The 17,613-nt window shown below is 40.5% G+C and overlaps 1 protein-coding gene across 5 annotated transcripts in view; it reads right to left on the bottom strand.

Annotated features, from left to right (window-relative positions):
• Window positions 1–2,214: 2,214 nt before the first annotated feature.
• Entpd1 (ectonucleoside triphosphate diphosphohydrolase 1) overlaps window positions 2,215–17,613 on the bottom strand; it is a 74,107-nt gene continuing 58,708 nt past the window's right edge. For 3 of the 5 annotated variants that reach the window (XM_013017830.1, XM_013017835.1, XM_013017831.1), the window contains 4 exons: window positions 16,805–17,065; window positions 9,002–9,118; window positions 5,085–5,222; window positions 2,215–3,169 (listed from right to left, as the gene is read on the bottom strand). In XM_013017830.1, the coding sequence (XP_012873284.1) occupies window positions 2,963–3,169; window positions 5,085–5,222; window positions 9,002–9,118; window positions 16,805–17,065 (723 nt within the window). In that variant the 3' untranslated portion in view covers window positions 2,215–2,962. The remainder of the gene's footprint in view (window positions 3,170–5,084; window positions 5,223–9,001; window positions 9,119–16,804; window positions 17,066–17,613) is intronic. The other 2 variants (XM_013017832.1, XM_013017833.1) reach the window with 2 other exon arrangements.

Here is a 17,613-nt window from a genome sequence, read left to right as displayed (position 1 = left end):
CCTGTGCGGCTCTGGCCCTAACGGATGGAAAGTCCTTCGGTACTCATTTGGCCTCCCGGCCGCCGATTTTCCCACAGACCAGGGTTCGGAGACCTACCAGACTGCACGACTTTTGCCTGGATGACGGCGCACTTTCTTGTGCCTGGGAAGTGAAAGAAGGGCGCACTACCCTCGGACACTAGGACGAAGCACGACCAGCCGCCATGCGCCTCCGTACTGAGCATGCGCAGAGCCGTCCTCGGGCAGCTTGAAAACACAGGAGCATGCGCAGAGTGGTCCTGAGGCATTATGGAAATTCATGAGCAGGTGCAGCTTGGTCCTCAGGCAACCTTGAAATCCAGGAGCATACGTAGTGTTGTTCTCGACCTGCCTTGCCTGAGCTTGTGCCTTCGAGAACCTTCTTGCCTTCTGACAGGAGGAGGTGGGTTATGGAAACTGGGGCCGTGGAGAACTGTATCCCCCACCTGACCAGGAGAGTAATGCGCATGGGTTCCCGGTGGTGTGCAGGGGCTCCCTGGGAAGGCCCGGCTGGGAGCCACCAGTCCCACACTCTGCCCCACTGCTGGTTAACGGGTGTGAGGGGTAGGGTAGGGCTGTACACGGATTTCTGACTAGTGTGGCATCTGCAACGGCCCTCTCCATGTAGACATGGCTTTTTATTTCTAGAGCTTGTTATTCGTGCAACAAATTTATTGTTCTTAGTACTGGGGTTTGAACTCAGGGCCCCTGCTTGCTCAGGTTATGCTCTATCATTTGAGTTACGTCCCCAGCCCGACTTTTGCTGGTTATTTTGGAGATGGGAGTCTCAGAAATTCTCTCAGGAATTTGAAACCCAGGCTGGTTTCGCCATCCTCAGGATGTCAGCTTCCTGAATCATGTGCCCTCATGCTGGCTAAAAATATGTTTTCGAGTGTTAGGGTATTTGACATGCTATGTTTATTAAAATAAATAAATGAGACCACTTTTTTGGTGTGTTTTTTGCCCCTGTTCTTGTTTCAAGTTTTATAAAATGAGTTAAATGTTAAGTGTTGTGATACTTATTCTGGGATATCAAACAAAGGTGAAGTTAGGAAACTTGCTAGCAAGTGTGCTTGTGTGCTTGCTTGGCAGGTTGCTCTATCACTTGACCCATTTTGGGCCTTTGATATTCCTACAAGGCATTTTATTTTTGGTTCTGGTCCTGAGGCATTGAGTCAGCAATTGGGTGCTGTCCCTGAGCATTTTTGCTGAAGATGAGTACTTCTGTAATCCTAGCTACTCAGAAGGTTGAGAGGATGAGATCTGAGGATCAGGTTCAAAGCCATCAAAAAACTGGAAGTGCATCTGAGGCTCAAAAGGTAGTATGTTAGCCTCAAGCCCAAAAGCTCAGGAACAGTACCCAAACCCAGGACTGGCACACACACACAAACAATATGGCCTACACCACCAGCAGGAAAGTTTGAATATTTCTTAATTTGGTCTCTAATTCTTAATCATAAGGTCTAGTAAATTCAGGTGTGACTATCAGAAAAAAATCACTGCACACAGCTTTAATAAGTTTATATTCACCAGCTTTTATTAAAAAAATGGCTTGATAGTTCAAGAGATACAGGGACATTTGGCTTTTAGTTTGTAGGAGAGCTTGCTTTCTTTCTGCATTGGCTCAACAGTCAGTCCTTGGATCCAGAAATGGACAGGTTGCCTGGGATAAGGTGAGAATGATACTACCACTCAATCCTGCTCAACAGGTTACTTGTAGCGATCCTTAAAGGAAAGGGTAGGGTCTCTTCTTGTTTCCATGAAATTCCATAGCCATTTCTCCACAAAACATTCTATGAAGTAAATGAAGCTCATGCTTGTATAACAGAGATGAGAACACCACCTTCAGACTTGGTTCCCGGCACAGGAGAAAAGCATGCCACTCCACCCTAATGCCATACTCTCACTAAATTAAATCTTAGGATGATAAATGTGGCATGGCTTTAAAATTCAGTGAACCATCTTTGTAGTAGAATTCATTAACACATTTAGCTGTCAGCTGAAAGATTTGTGACAGCCAACTACTTGGTGAATAAGTGTTATGAAGCAAAAGAGTGATATCTGCAAAACATTGTAAATATACTAAATGCTACTCAGTGTACTGATTTGAATGATAGGATAGTGATATTTAGGTTATGTGTATTTTTATGATAATAAAAACAAAACTTGAAAGATTGCATTGGAGGTTGTATTTTTCCTGACCCTGAGTCATGACTGAATTTTTCTTCCTAACATCTACAACTTAATATTCTTTTACATCTAAATATTCGTATGTTCATCTGATTTTTTAAAAAAAATCTCTGGTCCAAGTGTTCTACCTGGTAGCATCCTGGCCTCACCCAGGAAATTATAATTAACTGACGTACCAATTTTAAGGGGATTAACAATTGTATTAGATGCACAAATGTATATTTCCTTTCAAAACTCTTTGGCTAAGACTGAGAATGGGATTTATGTCTGTCCTTTCCAAAGGCATTATATGGCTTTTTTTTTTGCAAGAAGGAATGAGGAAGGGAGAGATTCATAAAGATTCTGAGTGAGCCAGTTTCTGAGGTTCTTTTAACTACCTCTGATTCCTGGCATGGGACTCAGAACTCTTACTTCAGTATTGTTCAGTCAGTATTGTTCGTTTATAAAGCAAACATCATGAAAGGTGGCAGGTCTTTATAACCTATACAAGAATAAAGTACAACAGAGAAAGAGGTGACTGGGAAAGACAGACAAGATACAGTTATCTGCCAGGAGGCTCATGAGGCAGGGGTTGTGAAACACTTCCCAAGAAAAGGCTTCAGTAAAAACGAAGGAAGCCTCAGGCTGGTCTAGATTGGCCCTGGAAATCAGGGAAGGATAATCTTGCATTCTGCTGCCTGGAAGGAAGTACTCCTTGGACAAGTTATTGTTGTTGTTGTTACTTATTCCAGACAGCAGATTTCAGCTGCTCGTGCTATACCATTTCTTTCCAGAAGTAGGAAGGCTTGTTACAGATAAATATGCCTGTGATGAACACTGCAACCAGGATCAGGGAGAAGAGGACCATGAGGAAGATGTAAGTGGAATGTGGGAGACGTGCAGATGGTGGTTGCTCAGCTGGGATCATGTTGGTCAGATTCAGCATATAGCCCAAAGTCCAGCCGGCGTTGCTACCCTCGACCTGCAAAGAGTGAAAAGTTAGCTATTGGTGGTTAAGAAGCTAGTCTAGTTCACATACAACCCTATCCAGAACACCTGAAGGATAGTAAGCACCCTGTTCTCAAAATACAGGTTATATTCTATACTAGGCATCTGGTTGTGAGGAAAATGGCAGCATATGACTAAATGAGAGTTTGGATTTTCACTACTTAGTTCCAAAGTTCAGAAAGGAATATGGTAAATGGATTCTACCTGGAAGGACTTAATCAAATGGATCTTTGCTTTCTTGCTTTCTTGTTTACACCAATAGGGTGGGCATAGGAGGTGACAGGAAGCAGACAAAGGATGAGGAAATGATTGTTCTATCCTGTCCTATTCTTTTAACATCTTTGCCAGGCCTGGGCTGGGCTTTACTAGGGAAAATCTAGGAGAGGACAATCTGGGAAAATCTGTGTAATAATACCAACAAGTTAATATTACTTTATGGAAGCTGGATAACTCTATATGCAGGGAAAAAAAGGATTCTTAAGTTATAAGATATATTCTGACCCTGCCAGGTGCCTAGGAATAATTTCCAATCACCTGAGAGCTGACTGGAAAATAACTGGTCTTTGAATGGTAATTTTGGAAGTGGTTAGTTACATGAGTTATGCATGGTTATAGTAGAAAAATGCAAATTAAAAATGCAATTAAGCTTAAAAAAGAAAATTTAAACCACCCTTATTTCACCACTCAGAAGTTGTTTCTATTACCATTTTGTGACATACCTTTTAATTCTCTCTGAGCATAAAAAATATGGGAATTAAGTTTTCTGTAGAAGAATTCATTTATTACTATCTTCATGTCTCCAGATATTTCTATGCCATTTTAGGATTTAAAAATGATAGAAAAGGGCTGGGAAGGTGGCTCAGTGGTAGAGCGCTTGCCTTGCATGCATGAAGCCCTGGGTTCGATTCCTCAGCACCACGTAAGCAGAAAAAAAAAAGCCGGAAGTGGTGCTGTGGCTCAAGTGGTAGCTTGCTAGCTTTGAGCTGAAGAACTGAGGGATAGTGCCCAGGCCCAGAGTTCAGGCCCCACGACCGGACCCAAAAAAATCATAGAAAATTGGAAATGATGTATCCACTTTTAGACTCTTAGCACATACTGTCAGTCTCCCAAAAGACTGTATTAGTTTATACTCCAACTAAAACTATGTGGACATTCTTCTTTCCTCCAAACCCCTACCAGTATTAGGAATGAGTAATTTAATTTGTAAGGCTTCAATACTTTGTTTTGCTTGAAATCACCACATTTTAGAAGGGGACAAAGTATTTTTGCCATTAGTGTACAGAGGCTTAAAAACACTGCCCTTGATACTTTCATCCAGCTTAAGTCCCACACCTGATGTGTATCTGTTTCTGAATACCTGCAGGTGGCACTACAGTAAAGCACAGCAGGGATTTTGCTTCTTCAAGGGCTTCTGCTAAGCCTGCTTTCTAAGTAACAGCCTCCTTCATAGCCATTCAGTCTCTTCCTTCACTCAGAGCTTTCAGGTTAGTCAGCTTTGAAGCAACAACCAACAAAGCGTTCATTCCTTATAAGAACCTATGGTGGTCCTTTCCTGAATTGAAGAAGGGGTCTAGGGAGGGGGGCTGTGGGAGTCTGAAGTTTGGAAGTGCTGTTACATTGCTTTAGTATCTCAGTCTTTATGAGAATTAGTCATTGTACCATGGGAAGAAAGGCAACAGAGAATGTCGTCAGCTCCCCTTCAGTCCCATAGCTGGGTGATATTTCCAGAAGAGTGTGAAACAGAATTCCAGTTTGGATCAGAGGTGGAATGACAAAACAGGACATTGGGGCCAAAACTTCCATCACACTGACTCCCATCTTTTTCGAGCCCAAAGCTGCTACAATCAACACCACCCAACCTCCACACATCCAACAGGTGCTCAAATTACCTTGCCCATAAAATGAATTTGCTCCCAGGAATCATTTGTAAAATGATAGCCTTGCAGAAGAAGGGAGAGGATGTAGGCCCCAGAAAAGCAGTATTCACTCAGGTATTTCTCCTTTATTTCAGGAAAAGATGTCTTTACCTAGAAGTGAAACGAAGGAAATATCATACCTGCACAAAAGGATCTCTCTATAGCTTTCTTTGTTACTACTAGACCTGAGAAGGATCATGTGGGCTTGAGGGTTGGCTTTCCCAGAAGCATTGGGGATGGTGCTGTACTACAGTGGGTGCTACAATGTTTTTCAGTTTATGGTATTGTACAGAAGCACTTTATTCCTAGAGCTCTGTATGTTAATAAATACATGATCTAGGAAAAAAGTTGTTCCTGTGGTATAGTATGTTTTAAAGCAGTTAATTTCAGTATCTTTTTCATCCCCTAAACTTGATATTTTAATATTATTAGAATATTAATATTTAATATGAACAGAATATTATTCTACTTAATATGTTAATATATTATATAATTTTATAAATACTGTATATGAAAAGAGTCTGATAATTTTTAGTCAGTGTTTCCTATATATTCTTCATCAGATTCTTTGGCTAACAGCCTCTATAAATATCTTAAGGGAATAATGTCCAAAAAAAGCCTTACCACACACTTAGTTTAGTATGTGTACTGACAGCAACATTCTCAAAGAGCATGTTAGTTCTCACCCCAGTCACTCAAAATTTGCACTTTCTGATGATTCTTTGGTGATTCATGTGCACAGTACAGTCTGGGAAACACATTCAGCTCTGGAAACATTTTACTGGCTAAGTACTTAGCTTGGTGGGAAAGCACTTGCTTAGCATATGCAAGGCCCTGGGTTCAGTTTCCATTACTACAAAGCAACAATATGGCCAATTACAAATGGTCAATAAATACATGAAGAAATGTTCAACATCTTTAATCATAAAGGAAATGTAAATTAAAATGACACATTTTTATCTCACTTCAATCAGATTGGTTTTCATTAAGACAACAACCAAATTTGGACAGAGTATTACTCAACCACAGAAAGAATAAATTTGCCAACTACTGGTGGCTCATGCCTGCAATCTTAGCTACTCAGAAGGCTGAATTCTAAGGATCACAGTTCAAAGCTAGCCTGGAGAGGAAAGTCTGAGAGACTCTTATCTCCAATTAACCACCAGAAATCCAGATGTGGAGCTTTGGCTCAAAGTGATAGAACACTAGCTTTGAGCAAGATTGCTCAGGGACAATGCCCAAGTCCTGAGTTCAAGACCCATGACCGACCAAAAAGAGAAAAAAAAAGAAAAAATAAGAATGTCTTTTACAAGAAAATGGATGTAACTGGAGATTTTTATGTTAACTGTGAGGCCAAACATAGGAATATGAATACCTCATGTTTCTTCTCATATGCAGAATCTAAGTTTTTTTTTTTTGGGGTCCGGTCATGGGGCTCGAACTCTGGGCCTGGGTGCTGTCCCTCACCTTTTCAGCTCAAGGCTAGCGCTCTACCACTTGAGCCACAGCGTCACTTCCGGCTTTTTTTTCTTTTTTTTTTTTTGTCGGTCGTGGGACTTGAACTCTGGGCCTGGGTGCTGTCCCTCAGCTCTTCAGCTCAAGGCTAGCGCTCTACCACTTGAGCTACAGCGCCACTTCCAGTTTTCTGGTGGTTTATTGGAGATAGGAGTCTCACGGTCTCTCCTGCCTGGGCTGGCTTTGAACCTCGATCCTCAGATCTCAGCCTCCTGAGTAGCTAGGATTACAGGCGTGAGCCACCAGCGCCCGGCTTTTTTTTTCTTTTTGCTTATGTGGTGCTGAGGAATCGAACCCAAGGCCTCAGGCATGCAAGGCAAGCGCTCTACCACTGAGCCACCTTCCCAGCCCCAGAATCTAAGTTTTTAAAATGGCATGAAAGTATATTAATAAGAAATAAAGTCTCTTTTTTTTCAGTTAAAAATGGCATGGAAGTAGACCAAAGAACTAACTTGGGAAGAAGAAAGTACACAGGGGAAAGGAAGGGAAAGAAATAGAGGAATTATTATGATTAATGTACTTTGCATGTATACATGAAAATGTCACAGTGCAACTGATTTTGTACAAATATATGCTAATAAAAACTTAAAAAAAAAACACTGCATGGGCAGTTTAGTGGTAGAATACTTGGCTAACACATAAGGCCCTGCATTCAATCCTCAGCAACACATAAAACACTAACAACAAGATAAAAGGTAACATGTTAGTGAGGATATAGAGAAAAAAGAACCCTTACGTGCTGGTAATAGGAATGCAAATCAGTACAGCCATTTAAAAAATAGTACAGCCAGGTGCTGGTGACTCACAATTGTAATCTTAGCCACTCAGAACTGAAGATCTTGGTTTGAAGTTAGGCTGGGCAGCTAAGTTCAGGAGATTCTAATTTCCATTTAATTACCCAAAAAGTCGGAAGTGGAGCTATGACTCAAGTGTAGCGTATGTACATATGTTGAAAATATCACTCTACCACATGAAAACATAGTTATTATGTATCCGCCAAAAATGAAAGTAAAAGATGTTTTAAAAAACAAGGGCAATAATATAAATACTGCAATTGCTAGCAGATCAGTAAGACAAGAGAAAGAAACAAAAGGGATCCAAATAGGAAAGGAAGAAGTCAAACTACCTCTATTTGCAGATGATGTGATTCTATGTCTAGAAGGACATAGATTCCACCCTAAAAACTCCTAGACTTGATAAGCACCTTCGGCAAAGTAGCAAGATATAAAATTATCACACAAAAATCAGCTTTCTACCAACAATGAGATGGAGAAGGACATTAGAAGAATAATACCATTCACAGTAACCTAAAAAAAAAAACAACAAAACAAAAGAAACCCACCAAGAAATAAACCTAACCAAGGACCTCTATAATAAAAACTATAAATCTTTGAAGAGAGAGATTGAAGAAGACACCAGGAGACAGAAAGACTTCCCATGTTTGTCAAACTGACTAAAGTATGGTAGGGATGGGTTTCCATGACGTAACCCCTTTGAGCAATTAACAGGTTAACAAGATAAATATCTGGAAGCGAAAACATATGAGGGTGGTAGGGCTGAGTGAACAGGGTGGACAAATGGAGAGAGGAATGGTAGGTGAATGTAGTCATAATATTTAATGTATATATGTGAAAATAAAACTAGGAAACCTGAGATGAGTGGGGATGGGTTAGATGGGGGCAGTAATGGCAAGGGCATCACTGAACAAGATGAATTGTACACAATGGACATGTTAAAAGCATTCTAAACAGCCAGGCACCAGTGGCTCACACTTATAATTCTAGCTACTCAGGAGGCTGAGATCTGAGGACTGAGGTTCAAAGCCAGCCCAGGCAGGAAAAGTCTGTGAAACTCTTATCTCTAATAAACCACCAGAAAATGGGAAGTGGCACTGTGGCTCAAGTGGTAGAATGCTAGCCTTGAGCTGAAGAGCTCAGGGACAGCGCCCAAGCCCAGAGTTCAAGCCCCACGACAAACAAAATAAAAAAGAAAAATAAAAAAGAAGGGAATACTGAGATATGGGGCTTCTGGCATAGCCTTTTCTATACACAAGTATCTGGTTCTACTCATGATTTCAGACAAAAGGGCCACATCAGCCAACTTGGGTCCATGATGAAATGCATAACATCAAGGTTGAAAAAGCAGTGCTTGAGGTAGAGATGAACTGCTGACTCTATGTCAGTAGAGCCTATTAAAGGACTTCATATAAAGTGAGAAACACCAAGAAATGTGGATAAATTCATTCTTTACTCCACCACTGGATTTCTCCAACACATTTACTGGATATTAGTCAAAACTGGATGAAGTTAAGAACAGATTCATAACCTCCCCAGTAGTGACAGCAATTGTGACAGTTTCTGTTTCTAGTTACTTACCTCCTCCCAGGACTTAGAGCAGAAATTTCCCATTATCTCAATCATCTGTTCCTCAGAGGACACTTTTTCCGATGTTAAGTTTAAAAAATCCATCACAAAATAGAAAGCTGAAAATGCCTGCGGTAGAAACACCCACAGTTTTAGGCTGTGCCTAACACACAGAGACATTGACTTGGTCCTTTTGGGGCTCAATTTTGGCTCTGAAAATAGCAAAGAAACCCTCCACCGGCAATTCGCTACTATAGCATCTGTATGCTTCAATTCCAGTGAAAAGCCCAGTGGAAGTTTCTCAAAAGACACTGTGAGTTTTTTATTGTTTGTTTTGTTTTTAAACCATACCCCCCCCCACACACACGCACACACACTACAGTGAAATGGTTTAAGTGGTACAATGCCAGCTAGATTGAAAGGGTATCAACAACACACACACACACACACACACACACACACACACACACACGCACACATCTCATGTGTAGTAAGTAAATAGTTAATAAAATTAATAACTGTAAATACTTCTGTTTTCCTTTTTTTGGAATGATTTCTCCCCTATTTCATATCTAAACAGTTGTCTGGCAATGTAGTTGACATTCCATTAAAAGTTTCCAAAAGAACAAAGTCAGAAAGTTAACCCAAAGCAACATTGATTCATAAAGGAATTAAAAACAACCTAAGTTGTATTAAATCATTTTCCAAGGGTCAAATAAAAAGGTATGGACAGCACTTGTTTTTGTTTTTGTTTTTGTTTTTTTTTGAATCAAGGTCCTGTTCCAAACCACACAGCTGACATATCCCCTCCCTTCATAGAGCCAAGGGGAAACGCTGCTGAGTGAGCTGGGTATGTTCATCTTTCTTGCTGTACTTCAGAATAAGATCATTATCTTCCCTTGATCACTCAGTTCATATTCACATTAATTCATTTTCTCATTCCATCAGCCTGTCAGCTGAAAGACTTAATGACAACATATATTGTATAAGTTTTTCAGAAATCTGCCACAGTCCTGGTTTAGTATCTAAGGTCAATTTCTCTGGGAATATCTCTTCTGTCATGGACTACTGTTTATACAAACAAGTTGGAATTCAAACTAGGAAAATAGTGTTGATAGACTGATGGCAGGGTTTAGGTTCTTTTCCCCGCTTGGTTTATGTATATTTAGAAAGTAACCTTAATCTTAGTTATAATGCTTTCCTTTTTTAATTCCAAGAATTATCCCAAATGACAAAAACCAAAAGCAAACAAAAAGTCTCCTCCTTTACCCCAAGCAGCAACATTTCTCAAACTCCCATAGTTGAGGATCACATCACCAAGTTTATGCCTGTGGCTGGAAGACACTTTAATGAGGGAGGGGGGAACCCCACTATTCTGGTCTTGCTCTTAGGCTTCAGGAATTGAAGCCAGGGATTTTCTTTTGCCAGAATGGATGCAAAACCAATTCTTGAGAATGCCGACTCCATTTTAGGAATTCCTGAGTTTGTTTTAACTATCGATAGGATACTGTCCTAAATCTATGAACTGTCCCTTAATTCCCAAACTAGGAATCAATATTATAGTATTTTTCTTTATAATATTTTACTTGGTATCTACATCCTATGGGTCTACATTTGAGTAACAAATTAGGATAGAAACACTCTAAGTAATCTTCAGGAAGCATAGCTTTTTTGTTTGTTTGTTTGTTTTTTCGGTCATGGGGCTTGAACTGTAGGCCTGGGCACTGTCCCTGAGTTCTTGAGCTCAAGGTTAGCGCTCTACCACAGTGCCACAGTGCCACTTCAGGCTTTTCTGTTTATGTGGTGCTGAGGAATCAAACCCAGGGCCTCATGCATACAAGGCAAGCACTCTACCACTGAGCAACCTTCCCAGCCCAGGAAGCATAGCTTTAAAAAGTGAGATCCTAAGTCAGAAGCCAGTGGCTCATACTTATTATAGCAACAGGGAGGTTAAGATTGAGAGAATCTCTGTTCAATGCCAGCCTGGGCAGAGAATTTACCAGACCACTTCTCAATTAGAGTTGAGCATGGTGGTATGGACCTGTTATTCTAGTTACATAAACTAATCTATAAACTAGTTGGACCATGTCCAGGCATATACAGGGACATGAAACTAGACCTTATCTGAAAAATAACTGGCAGGAAAGGGTTGGAGATATGACTCAGCAGTATACCACTCACCTAGTAAGGTCCTGAGTTCAAGCCTCAGTACTGAAAATAACAAGTCAGTTTCTCATCTTTCAGTTTCTAGTTTAGACAGTATTTATAGAAAGTTATTTAAAGAGTATATGACTCTTTTCTTCTAGCTACTCTGAAATCTATTAAAACCTATCTCAGTGTGTTGTTATACAACTATAGTTCTAGATAATTTGGAAGTTAAGGGAGAAAGATCTCTTGATCCCAAGAGTTCAAGTGCTGCCTTGACAAATTAGACTGCATCTAAAAAAAAAGTTAAAAAAATCTACATTACAATTTTCTACATCTAAACAATAGCAATCTGAAATCTGGATCTTGCCAGAGTTTCCAATTTCAGGGCATTTTGATTTGACATTAAGGATGCCCTACCTCTATAGCAACTTTAACCTGAAGGCAAAATATTTATGAGCCACTTACCATGTGATGATAACTTTTTGGTGGTTAAAGCAATATACATTTTTAGTCTATTTACTACCATTAATACATAGTCTATTATAAAAATTAAAAAGTCAAAATGTATGTAAACCAAGATTTACATATGATACATGATACCATTCAGTCAAAAGAATGGTAAGAAAGAGCAGCATTAAATCACAATTCCAAATACACTATAGCTCATACTACATCACTGTGGTGGTTTCTTTCACAGTACCTCCATTTTGCTGTTATGGTGAGCTCAAGTGTGGTGAATCTCTGATTAAAATACATGTGTAACATGTATTTTAATGTTACACATGTTACACATGTATTTTAATATCCACATGAGCAATTTCATTTCTCTAGTACATTGCATATTACAGTACATAGTGATCTTTTATGGTTCTTATGTATTTCCACTGTGTACAATACAGATAATGTAAATATGTGTTAAGTATGGTACGGGTAAGGCTTCTGGAATGACAGTCTATATTAATAGTAATTACATTTTGGAGGATTCAAGTTTGATCAGTACCAGGAACCTCAGAGATCCCTGAGCCTCATCTGCACAAAGGGGATGGAGGCATGGCTTATGTGGTAGACTGTCTGCTTAGCAAGCACAGGGCCCTCAGTTCAAAAGATTAGACTTGAAAACCTCAAATACTATTATTTTGCCCATTGACCAGATCTGCATTATTAATATAGCATGTGGTTTTGATTATTTTAACTAAGGATATCTTTTTGGTAATGACAAAAATTTTAAAACGGGTTTTTCTTAATATTTTTTTTTTCGGTCGTGGGGCTAGAACTCTGGGCTTGAGCGCTTTCCCTCAACTTTTCAGCTCAAGGCTAGCACTCTACCACTTGAGCTATAGTGCCACTTCTGGTTTTCTGGTGCTTTATTGGAGATAAGAGTTTCAGGTAACTTCCTGCCTGGGCTGGCTTTGAACCCTAGTCTTCAGATCTCAACCTCCTGAGTAGCTAGGATTACAGGCATGAGCTACAGGCGCCAAGCTTCAATATCCTTTTAAAGATTTCACTTTTATATCTGGTTAAGGTAAGATTTTATGGAAGGTTATTTAAAGAGTATATAACTCTTTCCTTCTATCTACCCTGAAATCTGTTACATCCTATCTCAGTGTGTTGTTATGCAACTATAGTCCCAGATTTTAAATTATCTGATAAAGGAGGAAGAGAGGAAGGAGGAAAAGCTGAGCATGGTACTTGTAATTATTGCTACTCTGAAGGCTGAGGCAGGAAGATCACCAAGTTCAGGGTTAGCCTGTTCAAATTATTTATGCCCTCACTCAAACAAACAAACACTTTTTTAAAGGGCTTGAACATGTTGAATTTGTACACTAATTAAATAACAACAAATAATATATAAAATAAAAATAATAAACATTTTCAAAAGAGAGGCTGGGGATATAGGCTCAGTGATGGAACACTTATCTAGCATCTGCCAGTCCTGATATTGACTCCATTCCCCAGAACCTCCCCCTCCAAAAAAAAGAGCCAAACAAAATAAAAGACAAACTGCAAGTACCTGTTAATAAAGGCCCTAAATAGTTTGTGGGTTCTTTTGGGTTTTTCTTTTTAGAAAGCTGTATGTAGGGAGTTGAGTGTGGTAGTATATGCCTGTAATCACAATTAAGGAAGCAGAGGAGGAAAATTATGAGTTGAGGCCAGCTTGGACAAAGTCAGCAAGATTTTATATCAAAAACAAAAATAAAATGGCTAAGGGCATGGATAAAGCAGAACACCTGCCCAGCATGTGTAGAGTTCAGAGTTCTATTCCCAGTATTAAAAAGTTATGCATGGTGCCGGGCGCCAGTGGCTCATGCTTGTAATCCTAGCTACTCAGGAGGCTGAGATCTGAGGATAATGGTTCAAAGCCAGCCTGGGCAGGAAAGTCCATGAGACTCTTATCTCCAATAAACCACTAGGAAACCGGAAGTGGCGCTGTGGCTCAAGAGGTAGAGCGCTTGCCTTGAGCTGAAGAGCGCAGGGACAGCACCCAGGCCCAGAGTTCAAGCCCCACAACTGACAAAAAAAAAAAGCTATGCATGGATTTTTGCTTTCAAGTGAAATCAGCTTCCCTAACCTCTGTGTTGCTCAGTGGTCAGATGTATTACATGTATGTAAACAAATACACTTTAAATGTTCTAGTTCCTTACTGAATTTCTTTCTGGCCTGTGCTGTTTGTATAAATGATGCAATGTGGTCTTAAAAAATAATTCTGAAGTTACTCCATAAGTAATTCCCAACAGATGTTCCCTCTTCCTTTTTGGTGTTTCTACTTTGCCTACATTTGATTGTATCTGGTAACTATGGCTACACACGGCCAAACTGATGAGAGTATTGCCAAGATTTTTTTTATTTGGCAGGGTTTGCCTTTGTGGTATTAGGGTTTGAATCTAGGGCTCAGGCGTGGTAGGCAGGTGTTCTATTATTTGAGCCACACTCCCAGCTCTTTTGTGCTTTATTTTTATGATAGGGACTCGGGATCTTGCCCAAGGCAGCCTTGACTAGCCATTCTCTTACCTACCTACAGCTCCTACGAAGCTGGCATTATAATTATTCATTATAAACCCAGCTTCTCTGTTGAAATGAGTTCTTACTAAACTACCCTGGCCTCAAATTGCAATCTTCCTGATCTCCACCTTACAAAAAGTTGGAGCAAAAATCCTCCCATCATAAATTCTGGTTTAGAACACCCGGGGGAATGATTTTGAAAGTCACAAGAATGAAGCTGGATTTTTTGTTGTTGTTGTTGGTCATAGGGCTTGAACTCTGGGTCTGGGCGCTGTCCCTCAGCTCTTCAGCTCAAGGCTAGCGCTCTATCACTTGAGTCATAGCACTACTTCCATTTTCTGGTGGTTTATTGGAGATAAGAGTTTGACAGACTTTCCTGCGTGGGCTGGCTTTGAACCGTGATCCTTAGATCTCAGCCTCCTGTGTAGCTAGGATTACAGGTGTGAGCCACCAGTGCCCGGCTGAAGCTGGATATGTATGTTACAAATACCTATGTACAAATACAAGTACCAAGGCTTGGCAATGAGATCTCCTGCAGGAATGACAGGATGAAGGCTGCTGGGAATAAGAACTAATTTTTGCCCCACACCAGTGGTTCATGCCTGCAATCCTAGCTGCTCAGGAGGCAGAGATCCGAGGATAGTGGTTTGAAGCCAGCCAGGGCAGAAAAGTCCCTGTGAGACTCTTATCTCCATTTAACCACTCAAAAACAGGAAGATGAGGTTGGGAAGGTGGCTCAGTGGTAAAGTGCTTGCCTTGCATGCATGAGGCCCTGGGTTCGATTCCTCAGCACCACATAGCAGAAAAAGCTGGAAGTGGTACTGTGGCTCAATGGTAGAGCACTAGCCTTGAGCTGAAGAGCTGAGGGACTGTGCCCAGGCCCAGAGTTCAGGCCCCACAACTGGCAAAAAAAAACCACACAAAAAAAACCAGGAAGATGAGCTATGGCTCAAAGTGGTAGAATGCTAGCCTTGAGCAAAAGAGCTCAGGGACTGTGAGCAGTCCCTGAGTTCAAGCAATTAAAACAACAATAACAACAACAAAAAAAACCCAACAACTAACGTTTTAGGTTTCACCTGCCACTAAGGTTAATGTAAGCCTAGACCCATGACACTACCTACTGCTGTTTTTTCAGACAGCAAGACAATAAAGAGCTCACCAAGTTCCTAAGAAATTAGGAATTAGGATTGGCCCTGGTAGCTCATGACTGTAATCCTAGTTACTCAGGAGGCTGAGATCTGAGGAGCTTGGGTCAAAGCCATCTGGGGCAGGAAAGTCCTTGAGATTCTTTATCTCTAGTTAACCACTAGAAAACTGGAAGTGAAGCTGTGGCTCAAAGTGGTAGAGTGCTAGCCTCGAGCAAAAGAGCTTAGGGACAGGACACCGCCCAGGCCCTGAGTTGAAGCCCCACACTGAGGAAAAGAAAAGAAGGGAAAGAAAGAAAGAGAGAGAAAGAGAGAAAGGAAAGAAAGAAAGAGAGAGAAAGGAAAGAAAGAAAGCAAGGGAAAAAAGGAAAGAAAAGAGAGAGAGAGAGAGAGAGAAAGAAAGCAAGGAAAGAAAGAGAAAAATCAGGAATTAGGTCAGATTTGACTACTGTAGATCCTGAGCTCTCTCCAGGAAGCTCTTCCTATGATCCTGTACTGAGTCAGGAGAACTGAGAGCTGCTCTCTGGTGGGGTATTTAGAATCGGATCTCCTTTTATCCATGCTGTTTTGTTTTTATTTTTGAGAAGGGAAAAAGAATATGAAGGCAGACAAAGGCCTTTATTTCTTTGAATGATTTCTTGAATAAATTTATGTGTCTATAAACACTTAGTCAATAATTGCTGCCTAACAGATAGTAGATAATTTTGCAATATACTCCTTGTGATTGCAATAATGCTTGGTGTCTCAGAACCGAAATATGGGAATTTGAATTACTATATCAAGAGGTCTGTCCTCCCATAATTGGAAAGGAATGAATTTGAAGCTGTAGTTCAAATACCTCTCAACTCTTCAAAATGTAATGCAATGTTGCAATTTTAATACTTCCTTCAGATTTAAATCTTTCTTGAGGTTTTCTGAGTTTAAATCTTCCTTGAGATTTCCTGTGTTTCTACTTTTAAATAAATGTCTTGAAAGAGGAAAATGCTCAGCTGCTCCAACTGCTGCTTTTCCTCCTGACATCTGGAAAGTCACTGTGGCAGATTCTAATGATGCCTGCCCCAGAGCCCTTCTTTTTGCTTACAGAAACCTAAATGTACCCACATAGAGGAAGTTAAGGTGCCCAGGAAACACTTCTCCCAGGAGACAATGTTTAAACCATTTTAATCCATTTTCCTGTAACACACCTTAGTGCATTCACCACATTCTGGCTAAGAGAATATCTATGGCCCTTCTGCATAATTAAATTAAGTGTGTAAGACAAACCCTACACTTCATTTCTGCATTGGTATTACTTGGGGAGATGTGATGCTTGGAGCAGTAGCTGCCATCTTAGCACCACAACAAGGTCAAGGAGATAACTGAGAAGGTACTCCCAATTGCTACCCTTGTGTGGCCAAATAACCAGCCATGAATTTTCTCAACGTTATTATGAGAGTGAACAAGAAATCCTATAATTTAAACATATTATCCAACATGCAACTAAAATCATTCTCCAATATACCTCATTATTTTACAGACTTACCCCAAAATTCCCTTGGAGTGGTGGCAAGAAAATCCCATTGAAGGCACAGCTTGAGTAAGGGCAGTAACTGGTGTTGAAGAGCTCAAGGATACTTTGCTGGCATTTTTGATAGTCTCCAGTACCCTGGATTTGAAACTGATCAAATGGCAGCGTTTTCTGGAGCCTGTTGGTGCAGGGGCTCTTGTAGACCTCACTTACATTCATTGTCTTCTCATATCCAGAGTGAAAGCATGGGTCCCTGATGGTTCTGCTACTTGAAACCTGAATGGGAAAATTACTTGAAGGAATCCTGTGTGAATGATTTTGGGGACTAAAGACATACTCTGATATGGTCGATGTGAAGGCCTTAAGCAACATTATTGGCATATAGCCCTGTCTTGCTTTATTTTCTTTTTCCTATTAGCATAATTTTTCTTTTAAAAAAAGGCTCAGAAGTGGTACCATAGAGCCAGGCACTGGTGGTTCATGCCTGTAATCCTAGCTACTCAGGAGGCTGAGATCTGAGGACTGCGGTTCAAAGCCAGCCTAAGCAGGAAAGTCTGTGAGACTTTTCTGTGAGACCTTCAATAAACCACTAGAAAAGTAGAAGTGGTGTTGTGGATCAAGCAGAAGAGTGCTTGCCTTGAGCTGAAGAGTGCAGGGACAGTGCCCAAGCTCAGAGTTCAAGCCCCACAACCGACAAAAAAAGAAGAAGAAGAAGAAAGAAAGAAGAAAGAAGAAAGAGGAGGAGGAGGAGGAGGAGGAGGAGGAGGTACCCGACATCAATGTAGTAGCATATTTATAGAATGTTGATAGAGTGATTCTGGGTT

This window comes from Dipodomys ordii, unplaced genomic scaffold (assembly GCF_000151885.1).
Source record: "Dipodomys ordii isolate 6190 unplaced genomic scaffold, Dord_2.0 Scaffold36, whole genome shotgun sequence".
Classification (NCBI taxonomy): domain Eukaryota; kingdom Metazoa; phylum Chordata; class Mammalia; order Rodentia; family Heteromyidae; genus Dipodomys; species Dipodomys ordii.
This window is presented reverse-complemented; position numbering and strand designations above follow the sequence as displayed.